Here is a 24,821-nt window from a genome sequence, read left to right as displayed (position 1 = left end):
CAATAGATGCACGCGAGGTGGCGCCCCTACCAATACCTTTTCTGCTACATAAACATAATTTATCATACCGTCTCTCTAACTCCCTCCTTCTACCTTCTCTCTCTCTCTCTCTCTCTCTCTCTCTCTCTCTCTCTCTTTCTCTCTCCCTCCCCTCTCCCGCACTCTCTCTCTCTCTTTCTCTCTCCCTCCCTCCTTCCCCTCCTCTCTTTCTTTCTATCCCCCTCTCTCTCATTTTCTCTCCCCTCTCCCCACTGTCTTTCTCTCTCTCCTCCCTCAGTTTCTCCCCTCTCGCTCCTTTCACTTTATTTCCCTTTTTTCTCTCTCTCGTTCTCTCTACACCTCGGTATTTTACCTCCTTCATTCCTTTTCTCCATCCATCCATTCTCAGTTTCAAATAAATAATTGATGATTATTACCCCCCCCCCGCCCTAGCCTGTAAGCACAGACTCTTATTTGACAATTTTCCTAAAGCTGTTAAGGGTGTGTGCTTGCGAACTAACCTCCCCCCCCCCCTTCCCCACCCCCCCCCCCCCCCCCTCCCGCCATAAATACACAGGTACAATCAAATAACAGGAGAATTGAAATCATTTTCTGTTGTGTTTCTACGTTTATTTACGTATCAAATTACAAAAGTCCCTGCACAATGACATCTACATAATGAATATAATACATGAATTGTCTAATTTGGGTGAACCTAGCTTCTGAAGCATGTTTAGCAGCACAGATAGGTCTACATTTGCCAGTATAAACGGATCGGAGAAATCTAGAGTGGGTAGGAATCCGTAGGATGCACTTGTTATTTCTTATAAGCCCTTACGATGACCATTATACGATGGGGATATTCACATTGAAGCGGGGATGGGGCACACATTGTGCGCACTTACGAACGCCTTCAGCGGTCTACTACAAACATTTAGAGTGCTTCAGAATGTTATTAAAAGAACGATTGCTGAGTTATGCTCTAAAATTTAAGGTAAGCAACTGGACGTGCATATATAGGTCATATACAAAAGGACTTGGTAGTGAGGTTTGCTACCTTATCGGAGTGCACTAGCGCATCGACTTGGTTTCGAACCTGGGACATCCCGGTTACGAGACACGACTGCCCTACCACAGAGCCGCACGTAAATCCGCATCATTGCGATGGCTCATAGTATAGGCATTTGTCATAAGATTGCTTTCTTCTGAAGTTCTCTAACTCAAAGGGACTCTAAAACATGGTCTCGGTCAACAATCCAAAAACTAATATATACATTCTATCTACGGTATATCGTTTACCATCTATGATGAATGTCCTCTTCTAACAGCATATATACAGACTCAAATATTAACACTAAATGCTACTGCACTCTCCAACAAGCAAACTATATTAAATAGAGTTCTTGACCGTAATGGTCTTTCAATTAGTCCTGAATTTCTTCGTCTAAACGCGAACACTATTACAAAGGCTGGTGAGTTTTACATTTGACGTTGGTTGTTGCTCTTACATGGTCAATTTCAAAGAGTTTTCGATTCCGTGAGAACTTCGATGTATTCGTCCAAATCTAATTGCCACTCAATACCATGATCTTACTTTACTCTTGGTCCATACTTCTCGGAAAGAATTCTAGAGATCGATTGAAGTCTCGGAGGTCTGTGGTCGTTTTCGCTTTGATATCCCCAGCCGGACTTTCGTAATTTGTCATTAAAGAGCTCTCGACAGGCCCTCGATCCATCCTGTATTGATTCCTTCAAATCGTAGGGCTCCTGGATTTTTTCGCTGAATTTTTCTTTCAAATAATTCTATGAATCAAGACAGGTCTAAGGATCTTCGATTTAATCTGTTTTGTTGCTGTTACGACGGACCGATTCCACGGGACTTCTCCGTCTTGAAATTTCTTTCACAATGTCGTTGAGAAATGCTCAAAGAGTTCTCGATCGTGACAGGTCTTCGATCCATCCTGCATTGATTCCTCCAAACCCGAATGCACCAGGACCTGTGAATCTCCTGTAGGTAAGCACCTCCCTATCCACAGGTTTATCTTCAGCAGATGCCGTCAGTTCGCGCATATCCAAACCGCTCTCGTAGATCACATTATCCACCCACCCGCTCTCGCTCTGCCGCCTGGATGTCTCTTCGGACTTTGTGATGACGTTCAACGTCGTCGCTCGGTCGATTAGATGCTGCAGGGAATACGCGGTGACGAACGAATCGCCGGTCGTACCCGTACCTGAGCGGTGAAACCTTGAGCGACGCTCTTCGGCTTCGGTAATCTCGGCGTAGATGCTGGAGCGGTTGCTGTCGTGAGCTGAGAGGTAGGATAAGTGTTTCCAGCGAGGTAAAGTGGAGCCGTTGTCATTGATGAACAAGTCTTTCTGATGAGTGATCTCCATGGTGCCTCGCTCTGATTTAGTCGATGAGATCTCCTCGTAGGGGTGAGCGGTGGAACTCAGAATCCTGGAACAGAAAGAAAATTAGTCATAAAGTGTTATTTTTTCACAATGTTAACAACATATCATAATGGTAATCGGTACTCACAGCTTATCTAACCATCACATTGGAATATTATGAGAATAGTAACGGAATAAATAAAAATATAATCATAGTAGTGGTCTATTTTGTCGATTGGTATATTAGCATTACTTAAAATAGGAGAAGAAATAATAATATTGATGGTGCAGCAGCATTAGTGTAGTTTAAGTATTCACGACTCCTCGTAACTTGTTCGATCATCCCGATGATAATATAAATATCTCAACAATTAGCAGAGTCAATACTCAGACGGCTGATAGAAATGGGAAAACGCCCTCTTGTGAACCCTGGAGAAAATGATCTGGAAACGGATCATGGACAAACGCCGAAAACAGGAAAAAGAACTAGACTCAATCCGAGGACTCAATATTTAATTCAAGTTGACGACGAGAATATTCATTCGGTAGATCCAGCAACCCCCCCCCCTCCACCCTCTGAAAACTCCCATGACAACATTTATATGGCTAACCCATGCGAGGATTTCTGGGGTTAATCTTTATTAATCTCTGCCCATTTCCGACTCTCAAAATCACGTTCACGAGAACAATTGGGAAATGTACCCCCCTCTTTCTGACAATACGGGATCCACCCCTAGACGATTTAATATTGTAAGATGTCGATGTTCATTTAGATGGCCCACCTTATCTTCCTAACGAGGCACACGACAACGACCACAAAGAGGATTAGGATGACGACCACGGCACTGCTGGCGACCACGGCAATTAGAAAGGTCAGAGAGGGTCGATTACCTGAAGAAAAAAAATCAAGCAAACATTATTGATTATGTGGTTATTTTTATTCTTTTCGACAGAATTTGTGCCTGGGATGGAAAATGTGAACTTGTCTACTTTATGCATAGGGTCTCTCCTTAAAGCTTATCTGTACTACTTTATAGGAGGATTTAGACCACGCTGCAAGGTAACTGGACAGGTGGTTATCTCATCAACTGAGCTCTCGATTTAAATAAGAAAAAAGGATCATCGGGGACCAATGGTCACCGATTAGGCATTGTTTTCTATATAGAGGGAGCAAGTAGCTACAAGTAGGACAGTGTGTCTTGAAAGGCATCGTTTAGCAATGATAAATCGGAGATGCATGGCCCTACGAGTTATCAGTGTCTGTAATATTTTGTAATATTGAAGCCCTACAAAAATTGCGCTTCAAAATGATCATGAAGTGCCTCGAAAAAGTAAAAATCTTTGAGTGACCGGTCTTACCATTCTCATTTTCCCCAATAGACTGTAGTGTTCTAAAATCCGTTAGGAAAACGAAAAATGAAATTTCGATTTCCAATCATAAATATCGTGATAGTCAGACTGGCGTTCGGTTCGTAAAAGTCATGGGATTCCTGACTGACCTCAAGGTATAAAATATATCATTGCAGCATGAGCTAAATCCACGATTTTGTTTCAGAATCTGAGGCAATGTTACCGAGTCACTGTAATATCAAGGGACGCGATAAAATGATAGCTTCTCTATATTCTCTCATTAAAAACCACTTCATGAATTGATTAGTAATGGTATAACAATTAACCATTAAAAAATCACTCGACACAAACCACATCCAAAGTATTAAAAGCAATTCCCAATTATCAAACAACATGCCACGTAATATGAGAACAATTTCTTTCTTTACTTCATTATCAGTATCGCGTTCGTTAAAAATCTGTTACAAGTTCCTGGTTTACGAAATAAAAAGGTTTGAGTAGTTTTCTTTTTACTTACTGACTGTATCTAGATTACTTCCTTGTGATATGTTACCCGCTTGTTCTACAGGCAATGTCGATGTTTCTTCCACTATGCCGCCATGCTCACTTCTACCTGTAAAAGAGCAACAACAACAAAAAGAATAATAAATATATAAAATATGTAATATGTTTTATGATACTTAAAAGAGACTCCGTCGTTATTAAGCTGTGATTACTAGCAGCACTTAATCATCGAGTCTTAATATTCCTGTCTTCATGGTTAATTACAAGATGTCACACACACTTATAAAATTCTGTTCCGTGAATGGTCATCCCTTTTCAACTTTCATTCGTCATTTCATTTATTATTTTAAAATAAGATACAAATGGTCCTGAATAGAGTATTGAATTAACCTTCTGTATTAATATCAGACATTGTCATACATAACATGACATAAGATATAAACCATTGACGAACTTGCAGACAAAATAGTTTAAAAGTATACGGTCGGAGGATCCGCTGTTTGGGATTATACATGTAGATTTGCTTTGAATAGAGATACATGAGATATGACATAATCGTCCCGACAATGTTGGACTAATAAAGAATGTAACTAAGGATTTTTTTTATGGAGAAATCCTATCTCTAGCAAGGAATCAAGTCTGGCAAATGTTTCATGTTAACAATACTTTGCTTTTCTCTTGAAAAAAACACGATAATAATTACCACTCTTCATTAGCACGTATTTTGGAGAGCCAATTAATTATCTACTCAAGTGTTAATACGCACTTCCATGTATAACAACATTAAATTACTTTGCGGTTATTCATGGATTACATATCACACCTGTTTCTTTGTGTGCCAATTTAAGTTAACAGGACTGCCAATAAAGTTCTATTACTTTGTTTATTTGTTATTTGTTTAAAGGAACGTTGAAAGGATTTCATTTGAAATCATCAACATAATACTTTTTTGCTGATATTGATTAAGTTGTTATTCTTTTCCCTTGTTTCTAATTACTATTACTAATCTAAGTAGCATTTATACATTAACTATTAGTTATACATTAGCATATGGTTGTACGCATCAATTAATATTCTATGTATTTATGACAATTCGAATCCTCACTCTAAACCGCATTAACCCACAAGCACGGAAGAAATCATAATCAGTCCCACGTGCTGTGATCCATGTAAGCTAGGCCTCTATGTTTGTATCTATTTGTGGAGAACATTTAATGGATCATATTGATTAGAGAAAGAGCGAATTATAATCTTGGATCATGATGTGGTCTCTCACTAACTAACCAATTTCAAATGACGTCATCAGTGACGCAGGTGCCGTGGGGATCGCACGGATTTGACCCATATTATTCGATAAAAAGTGGGTCATGTCGAAACTCAAACACTGACTTGTCACCTGACTTTCACCAACAGTACAATCCATCAATATTTGGGTATAAATAATCAGTTTAGTTATGCCAAGTTTGATGAAAAATATAATTTGGGATACACGAACAACCACCGGCGAATCCAGCATGCTGTGTAGAACCCTGGTATACCCCGTTTAAAGCCTCCCCCTGGCAGAAAAAAGTAAAGTAAATTTTTGCTTTATGTATGCCCTCCGCCCCTGTGGTCATCCATTTCGGAATACGTCACTGGATGTATATGACTGGTGGGGAATTTAGGTCAAGTTCATTATTCTTAGCAGCTATTATGATCTTTTGGTCTTCCCCTAAACTTAATCTGTTCATGATTTTGTGTTAAAATATCACGTTCATTGAGTCCGTGATGATTTCGAAAGTGACGTGTACATTTATTTTAATAAATATATATTTATTTAAATATATATAGTCACCCATTCCGACCATTTTAGTGGTGTTCGAAAGTTTCGATTGTCGGTTTAATTGGATAGGAAATACACCAATTAGATTAAAGTATGGTTTCTTTCACTATCACGTGACGTAGTCATGACCTCGCCGCATTGGGTCACAGAGACGAGGCCAGAAGACAGTGCGGTTACACGCTAACATGCCAAGTACTGTCATATCAAGGGTACTACTAACGATGTGAGGTTTCTTTAATTAAACATCGATAACATGTTTCTATGTTTTTTTAAAGGGGAAGTCCACCCTGATATTAAGTAGGTTTGGATAGAAGCAGAAAAATGAGAGAAACGGGTGAGTGAAAGTTTGAGCAAAAACCGATTAAAAATAAGAAAGTTGTGAACTTTCGAAGGTGTGATCAATCAAATACATATTGGCAACTGTTAAGTATCTTGCGACTTCTCCCATTTGCCCTGTACTAAAAAAAAAAACCCATAAAAATCATAGATTTTCTTACAGAATCTTCGATCAAACATTCATCCTAAATATGATTATTACAAATATGTTTTTATACTACCCCTGTATGAAACAAATCTATTCCGTCACCAATACCTAAGAAAATAAAAATTTATTGAATTTTCCGTACGGAGCAAATTGAAGAAGAGCTCACAAAATACGTCACGGTGTTGCCAATTCATAACTTTGCTGTTTTTAATTCAATATTGCTCAAACTTTTACTTATTTGTTTCTCTCATGTTTTTGCTTTTATAAAAACCAACCTAATATCAAGGTGAACTTCCCCCTTTACGAATGCATGAGAAAAACCAAAAAGCCAATGAGATTACAATATTGCCTCTATCGCTGTCACGCGACCTACATGACCGCACGGGATAGAGGAAGAATTTTGTGGCATTTTAACCATAGTGTGGGTTCATTTGTATTTTCATGACGTAATGTAGTTGAATTTAACCATGACTGCATTAGTATTCAGATTAATTTTTCAGCTACTTAGAATTTGGAGCTTGTTTATTGCTCGAATCAATTAGTTCCACGAGGACACCATATACGTCATAATTGCTAGACAATATTTTATTTTTATATACAAGTTCTTGAGATAAATAAGAAAACAAAATGACTGTTTCCCTCTCTTTCCTTCTATCTCTTTCTCTCTCTCTCTCTCTCTCTCTCTCTCTCCTCACTATCTCTATCTCTCCATCTCTCTCTCTTCTTTTTCTTCTCCTTCTTCTTCTTTTTCTTCTTTTTTTCTTCTTCTTCTTCTTTTTCTTCTTCTTCTTCTTCTTCTTCTTCTTCTTCTTCTTCTTCTTCTTCTTCTTGTACATTCTAAGATTTCTCATTTAGTACGGAGATAATGATCTCTATGCTGTTTTTATTCTGCGTCCTGAAAGTTCTATAATACATTTACTTCGTTTGATTTTTAAAAGATAAATGTTTGAAGTCATAGCTCAGCCAAGTTCATTTGATGAGCCCCTCCCACTCTCGCACATGGCGGTAGAGATTGCAAGGTAAACTCACCTGTAAATTTCCGAGAGCTATAAACGGTGAAAGTCAGGTTGCTAAGGGCAACACCACTGTTTGGAGTTTCTCCCACGGTTGCTTCAAATATGAGCTGATGAAACGATTTTAAAGAAAGAAAAAAAATAAAATGGCATGACCAAGAATCATATTAACACATTTACATAAACATAATCATACAGAGAGGGGAGCGAAATTAGAAAGATAAAGAGAGAGAGAGGGAGAGAGAGAGAGAGGTGGGGGGGGGGGGCAGGGTAAAAAATCCAACATGTTCAAAGGCGCAGATAGAGTCAAAAATAATTTACCCCCTCCCCAGCCCAGAAAATACTATTTTTTCTACCCTGGCAACAGGTAGATTTAATATTTAATTGTTTTTTGAGTAAAATATCTGGTGTTCTACTTTTTAAATATCATCTCATTTCTTAACAGGTGACTCGGATATTTTGTTTTTCGGATTTTGATATTTAATATCGACAAAACTGATTATTGTCATCACTTTTTTAGCGACCGGAAAGGGGAGGCTATGTTTTATTATTTTCTAAAGCAGCTAGAGCCAAACACACACACACACACACACACAAAATGGCGTCAGGATCAATGATATTACAGTATTGTTTAAATCGAATTACCTTTTCAATGTAGGGAAAGTTAATTCTTTTAAAGTGCTTCATATTACCATGAATTATCTGGTGAACCGAACAAAATGTTTCATTTTCTTGAAAATGGAAAATGGAAAATTCCGTTTAAAAGAAACACCTGCTAGAGATGTCCGTCTTCGTATGCACTAAAATAGAAGTGACCAATAATGAGTCAGGTAGGCCGTTTGGTTGCTACCTGTTTCTGACCAATCAGGTAAACTTGTTATCATTCTCGGAACGTCCATTTGTCCACTAACCGGCCATTGGAGTCGTCGTCATGGGGGAGAATGGTGGGGGATGTGGGGGCGGGGGTGGAGAGGGGGAAGGGGGATAGGAGAGGGAAGGGATGGTTGAATCATCGCAACATAACCATTCTCATATGAGCATTGTTTGTGTCCACTAACTGGCCACTAAAGCCGACGTCATCGCGGAGGGGGGGGGGGGGGGGGGGTAGGGGACAGGATGGGATGGGGGAGGGGGAAGGATAGTAAGAAGATAAGACCTATATCTTACCTGGAACGGTTCCGAGACAGATTCGTTAAAATTCGCCTTTCTCCATCCTCTTCCGTCACTTCCCTTCCTCATCAGTATCCTCTTGTTATTGGTAGAGCCGTGGTTCATGATAAACACCTGTAACTCTCCTCCATCTCGACGATAGACGTTGTACCAGTAGGAGACGGTCACCGTGGAATCACCGGTGGCGGGGAAGATACCCGACCGGAAGCGAGCAATGGAACCGGGTGAAGGGCGGGTACCATCCTTACACGCACAGACGAACGTATCTAGTGAAGAAAGTAAAGAATTCGTTTTATATATAAAGTGGCGGATTATCTGACCCGTGAGGATGCACGAGTCACAAACCAATATAATATTTGCGCATGTGTGTGCTCTTTTAATGATTTCGGTGCATTCAAGGCATGCCAGATATAGATTGACCGGGCAGTCACGGGCACATCCTATCTGTCCTCTGGATACTGATAGATATAACTAAAGTTTGTCACTGTTTTCATTACTGGTTCGGGATTTAACTTTAAATCAAATCAATCAGTGGTCCGTGAGAATGCATTTTTATTTAGAGCTCTCTCTCTCGACCCAGGTGTAATGAATTATTAACACCCCCTTTTTTCTCCATATAGGCATCCCTCTTCGTATGTGTTAAGGAATCAAGTAACTGTTTGGTTGGAAATGCTTAAAGGTATTACAAAGTATTGGTATAGGGTCATGAATTTGGTTCAAATTAACATATTGGAAGCATATGCGTTCCTACAATATTCATTGATCGTTGTCGCGGTTGAAATTGAGTCTAAAGTTATGAAATTATAAATAATAAACTCTTTATGTTGTATAGCTCCCTCTCAAGGTCAAGATATTAATTTAGCTATGAAAACAATGTTTCTTGACTAAAATCGACCGATTAGCTATTTCCGTTTGGAAATTATATATCACAACTACATATTCTGAGATTTTCATAGTCGCAGCTACCATTGTACGGCCATAGGCGCTATTTGAAATTCATCAAAATTTACCGGGAGCACCGGTAAATTTTTATATTTAATTTTTCTCGAAAACAGAAGTGTTTTAGGGGCTAATTTTTTTAGTGCTTATAATTCATCCCCAGGGGCATCCAAATATATCAAAATTGTAAAGATTCACTATCCACCCAATTTTCAAAATTTCCCAAAACTTTGTATTACCTTTAATGTCTAAAAGATAACCAATCACACTGACATTATACGTGACCATGCAATCCGTGTTCGAGTATTTTCATGGCGCGAATAACAAATAACAAGCAAACTTTTGCTCGATCAAGTTGTTAATCATCTTGCATGTAACAAATAAGATTGGGTTGTTTATCATATTACATGTATCGAAGGCTTTGACCTTTAAGAAAAGATATGCCTTAATTGAGCGATATCCTGAGGTTGAGAACCCCTCCCGCCATTCTCACCACCTTCCTCTATCTTGTTATTCAGGAAGGGCGTAGATAGGGGGTCATCCGCCCCCACCCCCTTCACTCGGGACAACCACAGAGCGGGTTGTTTCACAAAGTCGAAGTTACCTCTAAGTTGGACATTATGGGGAGCCATCTGGAGCCTTAATATAAAATATATTCAGAAGCGAAAATTCAAGTATTTTAGACTTTTTATAAATTCCACATCAAGAACATGAAATCTCCTTGATAATATTTCAATATGAATGATTTGAATTAACATTTTATGCCTTTTAAAATAACTTTTACAAAATATTTCATAGATGCTAACGGCTTTCCATGATTTTTAAGTCCAACTTAGAGATAAGTTGTAATTTAGGATATTTGTGAAACACCCCCCTGTTGGCGTATCCAGAAAAATATAATCAGGGGTCCCTTTTTTGGAGAGGGAAGCGGGATGTACTACTTGGGTAGTTTTTTGTTGTTGTTTAGGGCCGGAGTAGTGAGGAGATCCCATCCGCCCCTATCCTTCACTACAGACACCCCCCCCCCCCCCAAAAAAAAAAAGCGCTGCGGTGTTGGGGGCGTATCCAAAACTATATATATAAGGGGTTGCGGAGGACCTTCCTTTTCAGAGAAGAAGGGGCCCGCGAAATGTCTCTGTTTAGTTCCACATGAGAGACATAATACAAGCAGTGACAAAATAGAATTGCATTTTCCCCTAGCCTTCGAAAGGGTGTGGCGTTTTTTTTTAGACCGGGTCCATCCAGTAAAGGGCATGCCACAGCTTAAAATGACACGCTATAAACCTTGTACATGTAGACCCCCTATTGAAATATTCCAACATCCTAGAAAGAGAGTCTAGGCCTATAGCCAAATACTTCTTACTAAGCTAGTTCCACACATTTGTACAAGGGGTTCTAGCTTAAAACATATCTGCACTAGTTTGGCCAGGAAGGATTAGACCTTCCTACATGGTTACTGACAGGTGGTTATCTCATCAAATCAGTTTTCAATTAACATAAGAAAAAGGGGACCATGGGGGACCAACGGTCACCGATAAGGCATTCTGTGCTATATAGAGGGCGCAAGTAGCTATAAGTAGTGCAGTAGGGCTTTAAATAATTGTTAATCCTACTAAACAGTAAACAAACAAACAAACAAAACAAAAAAATCACTCGATTTCTAATACCCTATTTCCCCGCCCTGTGGTGACGCCCCTATTTCTATCAAAATTGTCCGGTTCACTCACCTGATGGGGCAGTGTCTTGATTTCTCGTGTTTGAATATGACCTTTGACCTGTCCAGTTGAAGTCATCGTCTGTGTCCTGTGTGTAGTCGCATATTCCAGTCGCTGAACCAAAATCACAGTCATAGCGAGCTGAAAAAAAGAAAATAAACGACAAAAAAAGTTATGACCATTAAAAATCATGTTCACATGTAGCTAATATGGATTTTGGAAAAGGTATCGAAATTACAATGATATGGGTCTGAGAAGAAATGAATAATGAGAAGCAAAGAAAAGAATACTGAAAAATAAAACAAATTGAAGTTGAGGTCTCGTTGGCCTTTTATTTGAGTTAATATCTGATTCTAAGTTTGTTTCTTAGTTATTGAACTATTTGACAGACACTTATTTATATGTTGCCCTGGATGGTTTGCCCCTCCCCCCCCCCCCCCCCATCAATACAAAGCAGCACCTGTATACACTTGTTCAAATTGTCTTAAATTATGTTAGAGTTTAAAAATGTATAATCCTTGAAAATAAAAGTGCCCCCCCCCCCCTTCGGTAGCGAAACGAGCGGCTGATATGTTTTTCCAACATTCTCTTTATCCAAAGGGAGGGCGGAATGGAGCGTAGCTAGGCCTCTTCGAAGCCCTTTCATTCATAATGATCTATCATCTTCTGTTAGAAACGAATTAAATGAAATGGGCGAGCAATAACTTGCCTCAAAATTTGGAATTATGATATAAACTGCACATTGTTAACATGTGAGAATGTCAATGAGATTTATCTTGATAAGCATTATACTATTTTATTAGTTTCTGTTACCAAAATAAATCATGTCATACTTATATTGTACAATTTCTATTCGTTGTATCGATGTGACATGAGTGTTGCCTGAATGTCGGAAATAAATCACTAAAATCAAATCAAATTCAAACAAAGTATTTTTTATTTCAAGCAATAAAAACTGGCTTTATCAATGCTCACTGCGTACGATGAATTCTCGATTACACCTTTCAGCATTTTGGGCATTTAGTCAAATCTTAACCATCTATTTTCTGAATCGTCACTGGAGAAAAACAACCATGTTGTTGCTCTGTTACCATGCCAACCTCAGTGCCACGCATGGTGAATCAGAGAAAGCTAGAAAAGTACAGGGATTATTTACTTGACTTGGCTTCATTTGTCATGGTTCATTTTTATTTTTGATGTATATCAATAACATGTACTTTACCTGAGCCCATGGGCATATTGTTTAAAAAATTGAGTAAAAACTGTGTCCACCATTCTTATACTCTACCTGGATAATGATTTCCCCATTTAAAATCATGAGCCAAAATATACCAAGTGAAATACGGGCATACTGTCGTCAGGTAGGGGAGGGGGTCGTCTTCGATAGCCCGAATATCAGCATTTCTGTTTCACTTCACTTTCTTGAAAATGTTATTTTTCATCAAAATATACTATAGTTGAGATATAAAATTGTAAAATAACCCAATTGCCTGAGATGAGATACTGGGTGCCCAGATTTGAGACGGCGGATGCCCGTATATTCTCAGGGTGCAGCCCACAGGCCCCCTCGACTGGTACGCATATGCCTGAGCCTCATCTTATAAAAAGTTGCGATTAATCAAGTTCTACAATCAATCGCAAACTATAATTTTATGGACAGAGTTGCGATTGATATTATTCTCACGATAAGTTTAGACTTGTTCGGATGAATTGCAACTCTTTGCTTTGTTCTTGAGATCCTATGTATTTATATATTCTTGTAGATACGTGTCAAGCATTTACAAACAAGGAAGATAAAACAACACAATGAAAATGAATATTAAATATCTCAAATACATGCTCAAGGACGACCAAGCTCTAATTCCATTAAAACATAATTTCACTTTTTGGTATATGCATTCATTATTCATTATTAATACATAGTGATATGTCAGTAGTCCTACAGATTATACTGCATGAAGCTGTTGAACAGGTTCGATTTGAACATGAGATGTGTATAGAGTTAACGGGTTATGATGGGGCTTGTTTCGAGGAAAGAAGGAGCCTTAAAGTGACTCATTAACATTGCCTCAGATTTTAAAACAAAATTACTCGGTTTGTCTCTGTCTGCCCCCTCCCTCTCTCTCTCTCTCTCTCTGTTAACCCAATTACTCTCCCTCTCCTTCTTCTTCTTCTTCCTCTAAAAGAATGGCCTAAATTTTTTCTTTTAAAAACTCCATGCTCAACAACTTCTCTCTCTCTCTCCCTCTCTTTCTCTCTCTCTCTCTCTCTCTCTCTCTCTCTCTCTCTCTCTCTCTTTATCACCCCTCTCCTCCTCCTTCTCCTCATTCTTCTTTTTCATATCTTCTTCTCCTTCTTTTTTATCTCTCTCTCTCTCTCTCTTCCTCTCTCTCTTCCCCCCTCTCTCCCTCTCACTCTCTCTGAACTTTTTTCTATCCCCTACCCCCTCTTTCTTCCTCACCCAATGTCTGTCTATCTTGTATCTCACCTTCCATTTTTGTCTGTTATCCTCTCTCTGTTTCTCTTTTATTTCACTACTTATTAATCTTTTCCCGTTCTAATTTTATATCATTAAATCCTTTAAAGCCATGCCACGTTTTTATCATCTTTGCTCTGCACGAGAGAAAGAGCAACGTCGATCTGGCGCTGCTCAGTGGCTGCCGGGCTCATGATCAATTGGGCGAAAAGAATTTCCATTTTCGGTTTAACTTAATAAAATTTGGAGTGGACTTTACAAGATTCATTATTATTATTATTATTATTATTATTATTATTATTATCGCTTTACATTCTTTTATTTTCGGACCACCTTTCTTTCCTGTCTGCTGTCCACCACCACTCATACCCTTGTCGCTTCTCACACTTGCGCTTTCCCACCCCCTCCACTCCTCCCCCCGGTCACAAGGGTTTAATCATGGTGGAAATATGGATTAATTTCCACCACCTGTAATCAAGCAGCCGTGAGGTAATGTCGCGTTTGTCAACCTGTATTTGACAAGCTCTAACCCTTCCTTTCAACTCATATCACACGTCCAGTCATCGGCTTATTAAATCAGTGACAGTAAGGGCGGATCCAGGTTATTAAAAAAAAGGGGGATAGGAGACTATTCCGAACCAAAAACATCGAGTACGCGCCATTCTTTGTTTGGTATACTCAACAGTTTAAAAGAACGAGTTGCTTGCATACCCCCCCCCCCCCCCCCCCCCATACCGCTAAGCCGTGAATAATCGCCTCAAACTTTTTTTAAAACTGACTTATTTCGAGAAGAAAAAAATGTGACCGTGTTCTACTAAAACATTTCAATTAGTCTCTTAAGTTTTGAACCAATCTTCGGGACGGAAAGCAGTTTAGATATCAAACAAATCTTTCAATGCGAATAATTCGAAAAGTAGTTTTTGAGTCGCTTGCGCGCGAACGCCCTTCTGCCATCCGGGCGACGATTATTCATAATCAAATTTGTGTATATTACAGGCTCCCATCCAGAGGTTGTTTCTGGACAGCCCTTGGTGCTGTAGATCAATTGGAAGATATGTAGAATTTTAGAGGATCTTCCTTCTGGGGGAGATCTGGGCACCCCCCCCCCCCCATGGGTGCTGTAAATTATTTGCAAGATGTATTGATATTTCCATGCCCTATAATTTCTTCTGTACATTTGACGGGGGAAAGGGCGTGCCTGTACCTGGATAGCGCCCCGTTTAGTACAAAAGGCCCGTTGAAAGTTGTATCAAATGTTTCCTCTGGGCATTTCCAGACGGGGGGGGGGGCTACCCCTTCTCCCTTCTCTTCCCTATAAGCTGGATACGCCAATGTGAATAATTACTCACTCATAGCTTAAAGACTACCTTGAGCAGACATTGACCCTTTGGGATGTAGTGTCTTAATTCTTTCTGACGGTCTAAGTGATCACGCACCCAAATGCACGAACATAATTATAGCCAGAGTAATAACGACACTCCATGACCATCAAACGTTTTTTATTAACAAAAATATTTAGCCTCTGACTCAAAAACTCATTAGGCGTATTTACTGTGGAAGTGACATTGAGTAGAAAAATATGCCTCATGTGAATATGTCTCCCCCTCCCCAAGACTTACAACTTAAATTTAAAGACACTTACTTTCCTGTGTTTACCGAACGAGTGTAAGGACAGAGCCTGGGGAGGGGGGCATTTTAAGATTAATCTCTGCGCAGTCGCACTACTTCATGATCTAGATCTATATAATTTATGACAGAATAAGTCAGAAAAGATTGCTATTGTAGTCATGGACTTGTTATCATATCTATGGGTCGTACTGTAGCCAGAGAAAACACGGGGTGCAGGCGAACAGGGGAGAGAAGAAAGGGATAGGTAGAAGGAAAGTGAAGGTGAAGACAATGTAAAAGGAAGATAATATGACACGACACATTCCCCACACTCCCATATCCCTGACTCGATGACCTTATTATCTTGCTTCAAAGTCAAACCTGCTTTAATGACCACCTGTTCACAAAGACCACATTTTTTGTTTACCTTTAAAATGTTTTCTCATTGAAACATGTACTAAAGAAGCCTGCGTTAGTGACCGCCTGTCTACAAAGACCACATTATTTTATTTCCCTTCAAAATGGTTTCTCATTGAAACATGTACTTAAGGAACCTGTCTACAAAGACCACCTGTCTACAAAGACCACTTGTGTGTTTCCCTTTGGTGGTCGCTATAGACAGGTTTGATTGTAGTTGGATCGGGGCACTCTCCCCAACGATAAAGTACCCGCCAACTTTTTTATTGCGTTCAAATCGTCACCCATTTTGCCCCCTTCATTATGGAAGGCATCTTGTTACCCTTGGTATGGTATGGTGGCCCTGAAGGGACATCGTGAATAGACGAAATCGCGAATTATTGACGACGAAATTGGCGACGAAATTCACGACGTCGTCAATTTCGTCGTGAATAATTCGCGATTTGATCTATTGGCGACGAAATTCACGACGTCGTCAATTTCATCGTGAATAATTCGCGATTTTGACTATTCGCGATGTCCCTTCAGGGCCACCATACCTTGGAGCAGTTTCATGACAATCCTAATCAAACTGCCAAGTCAATTAAAACTTGGAACATTCGATTTCAAATACGAACGGACAGGTGCCATGCTCACATAATAAAATAATTCCTTTTTTATCCAGCGTCCTCAATCCACAAATTATCAATGCCCTTGTCTTAGTCGAAATCTATAATCTCTGGCAATCCACAAATTATCAATGCCCTCGTCTTAGTCGAAATCTATAATCTCTGGCCTAATTTAGGTGACATCATTGCCTTTCTCTTTCATTGCCATCTGTTTAGTTTTCTTCTTCCGGGATTTAACCTCATGTCGCCTCGATTGAGGATGTATCACTCATTTATTAAAAGTCGTTTTATCACAAAGGCATATCCTTTTCATAAAGTACCAGGCCAATAATTGTAGAGCCTAACATTTTTCTCTGTCCCCCTCCGCTTGTGCAAGGATACACAAGATGCTCAGCTTCTGCAGTCGAAAGATAGGATTTTCAAATGATGCCTGATAAGCACTAATATTGTCACTGGGGTATATGGTGCAGACGCAATGCAAACAATATTTCCTACAGTTTTTCCTCTTTTTCAATACAACGAATTGTAAACCAAGGAGCTGTATACCGTAAGAAGAAGGGTGCAAAACAATTATTGAATTACAAGTGGGCGCCCTAATATTAAGTTGATTTTAAGAGAAGCAAAATGGGAAGAACAGATCAGCGAAAGTTTGATGACGGGATAGATTTTTTTTCATACAGGGGTTGTGTAGAATCATTTTCGCTATAATTACTATCCAGATCAGGGATGATAGTTCCTAGGGGACAACAGAATATTTAAATCCATAGCTCACTAAATAGCATGAAATATGACCATGATGACATATAAATTAAACCGTATCAGGTTTTATACCCTAAAAGGTCTGGAGCCGAAATAATGGTATCGAAAGTAGTGTGTTTTCAAAAAATTGGAAGCTGTCTAAGTAAATGGCAACTACGTATTCCCTCGATAGGATATTGAAATCACATTATCTAGATTGTGGGTAGTAGCAAAATGGGATTCACATGCAACATTGTACCATTTCTCTTCACGGTAGTCCCTCGCGTTACGTTTGCTGTGTACTTTCTCAAGGAAGGATAGTTAAAGATCATAGCCCAGAAGACGGGTCGATGAAAGGATGAACGGAAGTACAAATTGGATCTTTCATGAGCTTAATAGACTAGACTCTAGTAAGATTTAGTCTGGAACCTCTATGCCGGATGAATTCAGCCTCGTATCTGTTCCAAGATATATAGCATTAATTTTCATACCGAAGAAGCCTCGGGTAGATCTTCATGTCAACAGAGTCCTAGCGTATTACGACGAACCTAACGAAACAGTCCTGTGCATGGTTAAGTGAAATAGTTATTTCATATTTTGTTCTCAAGTACATGGTACAGACACAAAATATCTCTCTCTCTCTCTCTCTCTCTCTCTCTCTCTCTCTCTCTCTACCTCTACCTCTACCTCTCTCTCTCTCTCTCTCTCTCTCTCTCTCCCCTGTACACCCCCCCCCCCCCTGCGCCTCCAGACTTTTTCAAATTTCTGGTCTCTCTCTCCCTCAGTCCCTCTGCCCCCTCCCCTCGCCCCTATCTTCTTTTTGTGTCTCCCGACCTTTCCTTCTACTTGCCCCCTCCCCCTCTCTCTCTCTTTCTCTTTTCTCTCTCTCTCTCTCTCTCTCTCTCTCTCTCTCTCTCTCTCGCTCCCCTCTCCCACTGTCTCTCCCTCTTCTCCTTATATTTTCTTCTTTATTTATTTAAAAGAGGAGGTGACCAATCTCATGATTCACCTGCTATATAGAGGATGACCTAGAGAGGATGAACCTCATAATAACTGCGCCAGACTTTCTCACAAATATACGCGTACGTCTGGAATGACAGACCATCTCTCTCCCCCCCCCCCCCCCCTGGAAAACATATCTACATTCTTTTCACAAAGTGTCTGCTCAGAGCCAAAGACGTCCACTCGTATCGTTTGTCTGGCTCTTAATCAATCTTGGTTGTCAGAGCCAGAAGGATATTTACCCTGCTCATTTAATGGCCATCCGTCTCTCAATTTCAAGATATGCTGTTGTATGCTAAGAGCCAGATGGTTGTAACATCCTACCATTAATAAACATCTAATTCCCTTCTGGCTCTCAACAGACGACTTTTTTTAAATGTAATATGAAAGCAAATCACGTTACAATAATTCTCCATTTTCGTCATGCAAATAATGATAAATAAATTTCCCGTAATTGCTTGATGCGGGATCTCCGGTTTTGATGGTTTCAACTTCGAAATTATGGTATTCTTCAATTTCATTTTCTCAGAAGCATAGATTAGCAACACAGTCATTGTGTACAGCATGTGTTTTGTGTCTCATTTGTATTATCCAGTTTTTGTGTTTGTGTGTTATCATACATTCAGAGGCGTAGCTACGTGGAGGGGCATGGGGCACGTGCCCCTATTAAAAAAATATAAAAGAAAAGTTTAATGTTATGAAACTTTACGTGGCGTAGTTCCTTGAATGGAAAAGGAGCACATCCCCTAATTAAAAAAATAGAAAGCGTTTTTGTCTAATATATATATTGTGCACAATTTAGAGGGGCACTTTCGTTATGGGAAAAAAAGTCGGTAACTTTAAAATGTTCCTGTCAGTGACTTCTGAAACTCATGTACGGAAGACTCATCTGCAAGGCAATCTGATTATTGAGTCTACTTCATGGTACGCGATAAGGGTTTGAATTTCAATAATTCCTTACTTATATTTTGTCTGCAGTCCAAATTTGAGATATATCAGATTTTAGCTTGATGATACATACTCAGCCCCCGGAAAAATTGAGCAATAATTTAAAGTAAGAAAACCAAGTTGGATTCATTTTCTTTTTGTGATTCATACTGAAGATAAGACGTTCCAAAATGTAGTTTTTTATTCATCAAACAATTCATTTCTTCCTAGCATGGTGCAGAATGGTAAAATAGTCCTTGAATTGAACAAAATATCACCATTTTGGGGGATGTGTACACATTGTTTTAATTGTTATTATTTGTCATAATTTTAAATGTACAAGTATATGATCATTTCTGTTTGTATGCACATTGTACGTAAACATTGCATTATTGGTCCTTGGACTACTGCATTGTAGGCCTACATTGTATTTTTTATATTAATAAACCGAAATTGAAATTGAAATGAAAAAAAAATGATAATAATACATGTTGACATTAAAACAAAACGTAACTGATAAAATACTACCAAGCATTATTAATAAAATAAATATAGAAGAAGGGCTATCACATATTTAATTCTAGTTCTTAATTCATGATTGATCAGAATGGATTTAGAAAATCACATTACTAATTCGTAAATTATGTTCCCTCCCATACATCTAAATTTTTAACGATTACAAAACTCCTCCGAACTGCTTCATACTTTCTATAGTTACGTGGTTGAATTGTTACACTGTATGAAAATGCATGAGCTAACTAATTATTTCTTTAAAGAGCGACTCTGCAGTATTTCCTTGACCCTTGCAGACAGTTTTGTATTGAGATTTTCAAGGAAATTGTCTCTTGTATAGGCCAACCTTCAGTTCCTGCGATTTTAGGCCGACTTGCAAGAATTTCAATGTTGTATCACAGCAGACATCGCATGCAGCTCTGCCAAAATACACGTGATCTTGAATCTTGAACATTATCAGAATAGATGTAACATAATTAAATGCTTGAACATGAGGAAGGGGAGAAGGAGGGGTAGGTTGCCCTTGATTGATAGGCAGGACATGCTTATTAGTCTATCAGACGAATCATGAAATCTTATCAGAAGAACTCGACAAGCAACCTTTTTCCGACTCGATGGGTATGATCAGGAGGGGTTGTCTGGTCAGTACCCTTTCGAAAACCTTCCCTCCGTCTCCTCTCATTTTCTCATTCTTAAAATATTTCCCCTGTCTGTATCTCTATCTCTTGCTTTACCCTCTCCGTAACCTGCTTTCATTTTTTACTCCGTTCACACACCTTACTACCGAAAGCATTACACTCCGTGCAGTATTGCATAGACTGCGGTTCAAACATATCTTCATAGCTAATTCACGTATTAATCTCATTCTCCTTGTCTAAGTTCAAGGCTCAAAATAATGCACCAGTCTTTACACATTAAACCGCAGTCCAACATGTCGACATGCAAGGGCGTCGATTCGATCATGTTCCTATTTTTTTTTTTTGGGGGGGGGGCACTTGTATAAAAAATTACGAAGAGTGCCCTTCTGAATAATTCGTCTCCCCCCTCTTAATTTTCATTTCAATTTCAAATTATTTATGTTTCCAGCAAAACATTACAAATCAATTATAAAAATTTACTAATGTAGAAATGATATTGAAAACAGAGGGGTCCACTAAATGCAATGCTTGTACAAGTGTGAACACCTCATATGATACTTAGGAATAATGAGTAATTAAATTAACAAGTTTCTCTCTCACACTTTCCCTCTCTCTTCCCCATGTCTCTCTCTCTCTCTCTCTCTCTCTCTCTCTCTCTCTATCTCTCTCTTTCTTCCCCATGTCTCTCTTTCTCTCTTTCTCTCCCTCTCTCTCTTCCCCATCTCTCTCTCTCTCTCTCTCTCTCTCTCTCTCCCTCTCTATCTCTGGATATGGATATGATAAATATGGATGGACGCTCGTGTCAGGTATAGCCTTGGTGTGATCTATATATATGCCAACTTTACCATAGCTAACAATCGCCGATAATTATGATCAGATGGTTCATGACAAAGACCACGCTATAATTCAAACATTGTGTCGGATAATCCTTTAAGCGGCCAATAAAATCATGCGAAGGCCAATCTATCTAAATGTGGGTTTCTATATGACGTTCAAATTTCTGTTATGAATTTTCATGGATTAGGGACTCATCGGTTTAGTCGTAGTATTATGATATTTAATGGAAGTTCATTAAATAGCCTATTCATGCCAGGTGGGCCCCTACTATTCCAAGATACGTATAGAACTAAAATAAAACATGGAATAATTATGTGCTTAAACATCACCGTGTGAAATGTGTTTGTATTATGTCCGCATGCACTGTTTAATTGAAAATTTATATTCAATAATAAGCGGGTTTTGACAAACTAAGGTCCTATCAAAAGTAATTTGTAGATTTTTTGTCACTGCGCATGCTTTGCATTGTCTGATTTTTTTTTTTTTTTTGTTCTTTCTGTCATTCTTCATGTTAAAGATAAACTTTAGTACTGGCAATGCGATTGCATTGTGAAAGAAAAGGTGTGGAAGGGATCAGAAACAGTTGATCATGTAGCATGTAAGTATTGGTGTGCACTGCAAGGTTCTGGAGTCATCAAAATCATAATAAATTTGACCGAGTCTTGGTAAAGTAACAAGCACTCACATAGAAAGCTATATATGGGACAACACACATGGTGTCGGGGCTAGTACTACCTTGATTTCCTTGTCTTTCTATGCTCATTACTCAGCCAGTATACATTTTCTTTCAAAATTGTTTGGCACATGTCATTTATTTGTAATCTTGAACATTCAGTGTAAGTTTCGTTTGATTCTGTGAGAATTATTTTTTTTTTTTTTACCAGTACTGGAGTTTATCTTTAATTTATTTCGTATTGTGCCAATGACTGCATGCCGGGCATATTATTGTACAGGTCATTTCCTTCCAAGTTGCTATCTGCCAAGAATCTTTATTTCATATCTTTTTTCCAATTCATATTGTTGCTTTTACTGTTTTTAAGTACATTTGTGAAATAAATCAAACTGAGCTGAACCCTCAAAAAATGTGTTTGAAGACAAAATTTATAAAAGAATACATAATTTAGGTTATCTGTTGTACGCAGACAAACTATTACATTACTTCCCATGTAATGACCGAAAATCGGTCTATTTGAAGTGTGGAGTAGGTTTGACAGTGTGATTGACAGTGTTAGAGCCATGAACAGTTCGTCTATGCATGGGTACGTGTTCGTTGACACAGTTTCCTAGACCCTGTTATAAGCTACTATAACGGGGGGGAGGACAGGAACCCCTAATCAGGAAACTGGGATGACTGCAGTCTCTCTCACCTACCCCTCCCAAAACCCCTTATTCACCCGATCCTTCTCAGAACCCGTCCCTAATGGCAAATAACGGTGGTTTGAAAACCAAAAAAACATTACACGATCATAAAGTCTTTCAAGAAATCGACCTAAATAATAATAATAATATCTAATTTTTATATAGCGCTTAATACAAATTTATCTAAGCGCTTTACAAATATACTATTACCCCGGTCATTGGATTTAGTGCTTGCCCGCACACAATGTGTGCACAATCTCCACTCACTGGGGAGCATTCCAGCCAGGCGTTACATGACGCTCAAAAACTGTTCGGCCAACAATGACGGTCGCATCCTACCGGGTACCCATTTAACACCTGGGTGGAGAGTAGCAATTGCAGGTTAATATCTTGCCAACGGGATATTAGTGCCGTGTCGGGATTTGAACCCTCGACCTTCGCATTTCCAAGTCTAACCTTGCTCGTCATGCCATTTTTGGAATGTGCAAACATGACAATGACATCTAACGTAATCAGAACATGATTTCTGTTGGCTGTACGATAGGGTATTCAAATTGTCCTTGGTTTGATTTTTTTGCAAAAGCCCTTGCAACAGAACACAACCTCACCGTGTACAAAATCAAACGTTCTATATATATATATATTGTTGGAGGAAACTGATTTATATCTATTTTTTTAAAAACATTAATTGATGGACTAGACTTTATATCATGACTTGATTTCCCGAATTCATAAGATTAATAAATAAACATACGTTGAAAACTATCTCCCTTTGAAATAGAAGAACTTTAATATTGATATATATAGGCCTAATAGGGTAGGTGGGGGGTTTTGGGCTTTGCTCTTGGGTGGGTGGGGGCATGGGGGGGGGGGGGCATGATACTGTGTAAACGATGTTGTTTTTATATTATACCAATATGTTAAGAACTTTAATTTGTGATATATCATTTTCTCTCATTTGTTTTGTATTGTAAACTGGACCCCTCGGTAGAACAGCTGTGTTGTACTGGCACAGCTGAGCAGGGCGATCCATCCAATGTTATTTTCTCATGTTATCACGTATATTGTTATTTACATGTTTTTATATTGGTGAATAAAATAAAATAAAATCAAAATGTTTTTGCGATCACTCGTTTTAGAAGATATGAGAAGAGGTGTCGAATTTGAAAACACAATTTAAAAGTAAAATTGTTGTTAAATATATGACTTTTCAGTCTGCATTTGAATTGTTAATCAGTGACTGTCCCCTTAACAACGTCAGGTATTCCGTTCCATAATTCGTCTGTTGCTACTTGTAATGAGCGAGCTCCATATGACTTTATTGATGTTTTTAGGAATTACATTTTTCTTCTCCAGCAACATGGAATATGCTTCCAGTGATTGTCATTCTTTAAATTATTTAAACATGCAAGACTGCTAGAAGTATTTCCAAGGCATATATGTTTTCCTTTAAATTATGTAAACGTGCTCAATGTGTTTCGAGTTCATACTTCCTCTGTTTCCCCGATGCCAAATTGAATTTATAACTCCATCATGTTTCCATGGTTCTCCTAATGGATGATTCAGTGTGGGGTTGGGTCGTGGGTAGGTTACCCCAAAACACTTTACAAAAATAATACAAACAACCTACCCCCTATGATACAGTTGTATTAATAATTTAATTGCAAACCGGTTTGTGATTTCACGGGCTGACGAAATGCACGTTCTGTGTAAGTTTTGCAATATGATGACTTTGTAGTACATATGGGTATAGGCCAAGTCAGCAAATTATTTTGTAAAACAATTATTCTCTAAAAGTGACCTAAGAGGACAATACAGTTTGTCACACGATCGCAAGGAATTTCATTCAATATAATAGTAAGATCCTATACTTGTATAATGTAAATATCATTGTATGAAATGCATTGCTGTATTGTTGTTGGTGGATAAATAAAGTCAAATCAGAATCAAACCTCAAGGATAATTTCAACACAATTATTAAACTTTCTATATAAATCATGTGATGATATGCTATATGTCATATTAATATTGGTTCATTTCATTAGGACGTGGGTGAGGCTATTGCAAAAAGGATTGTTTTTGTCTTTCCCGAAAGTCTTTGCGACCCAAATGTTTTGTGTACAAGGTGACATTTCCTATACAAGTCTTGTGTTTTTATCCCACCACTATAACTACAATAAGTTGATATTTAATCAGTGATTTGAGTGAATACACTTAAATTGTAACATACCTCATATTAGGGACTTTTAGATTTGCATAACGACAACGTGGATTGCTACGATCGACGTCCTCTTAATGCACAGCCTTGAATGGACGTCACACGTATCAGTC

General features: G+C 38.7%; 1 protein-coding gene across 1 annotated transcript; it reads right to left on the bottom strand.

The window, feature by feature from the left end:
- Positions 1 to 587: 587 nt before the first annotated feature.
- On the bottom strand, positions 588 to 12,605 carry LOC105438443. The gene is made up of 7 exons (XM_030983567.1): positions 12,590 to 12,605; positions 11,380 to 11,508; positions 8,711 to 8,979; positions 7,560 to 7,653; positions 4,238 to 4,333; positions 3,153 to 3,261; positions 588 to 2,437 (listed from the first exon to the last, which is right to left on the bottom strand). Exons 1-7 carry the CDS (start codon positions 12,603 to 12,605, stop codon positions 1,903 to 1,905), a joined length of 1,248 nt encoding a protein of 415 aa, XP_030839427.1. The 3' UTR covers positions 588 to 1,902.
- Positions 12,606 to 24,821: the final 12,216 nt, after the last annotated feature.

The sequence above is a fragment of the Strongylocentrotus purpuratus genome, unplaced genomic scaffold (assembly GCF_000002235.5).
Source record: "Strongylocentrotus purpuratus isolate Spur 01 unplaced genomic scaffold, Spur_5.0 spur5_scaffold_13, whole genome shotgun sequence".
Taxonomy (NCBI): Eukaryota; Metazoa; Echinodermata; class Echinoidea; order Camarodonta; family Strongylocentrotidae; genus Strongylocentrotus; species Strongylocentrotus purpuratus.
This window is presented reverse-complemented; position numbering and strand designations above follow the sequence as displayed.

Coding starts and splice junctions, on each gene's coding strand:
- LOC105438443 (XM_030983567.1), bottom strand. Junction 8,980..11,379: donor TCAAGACACTGCCCCATCAG/GTGAGTGAACCG, acceptor TTTCTTCACTAG/ATACGTTCGTCTGTGCGTGT. Junction 4,334..7,559: donor TAGCTCTCGGAAATTTACAG/GTGAGTTTACCT, acceptor GCTCTTTTACAG/GTAGAAGTGAGCATGGCGGC.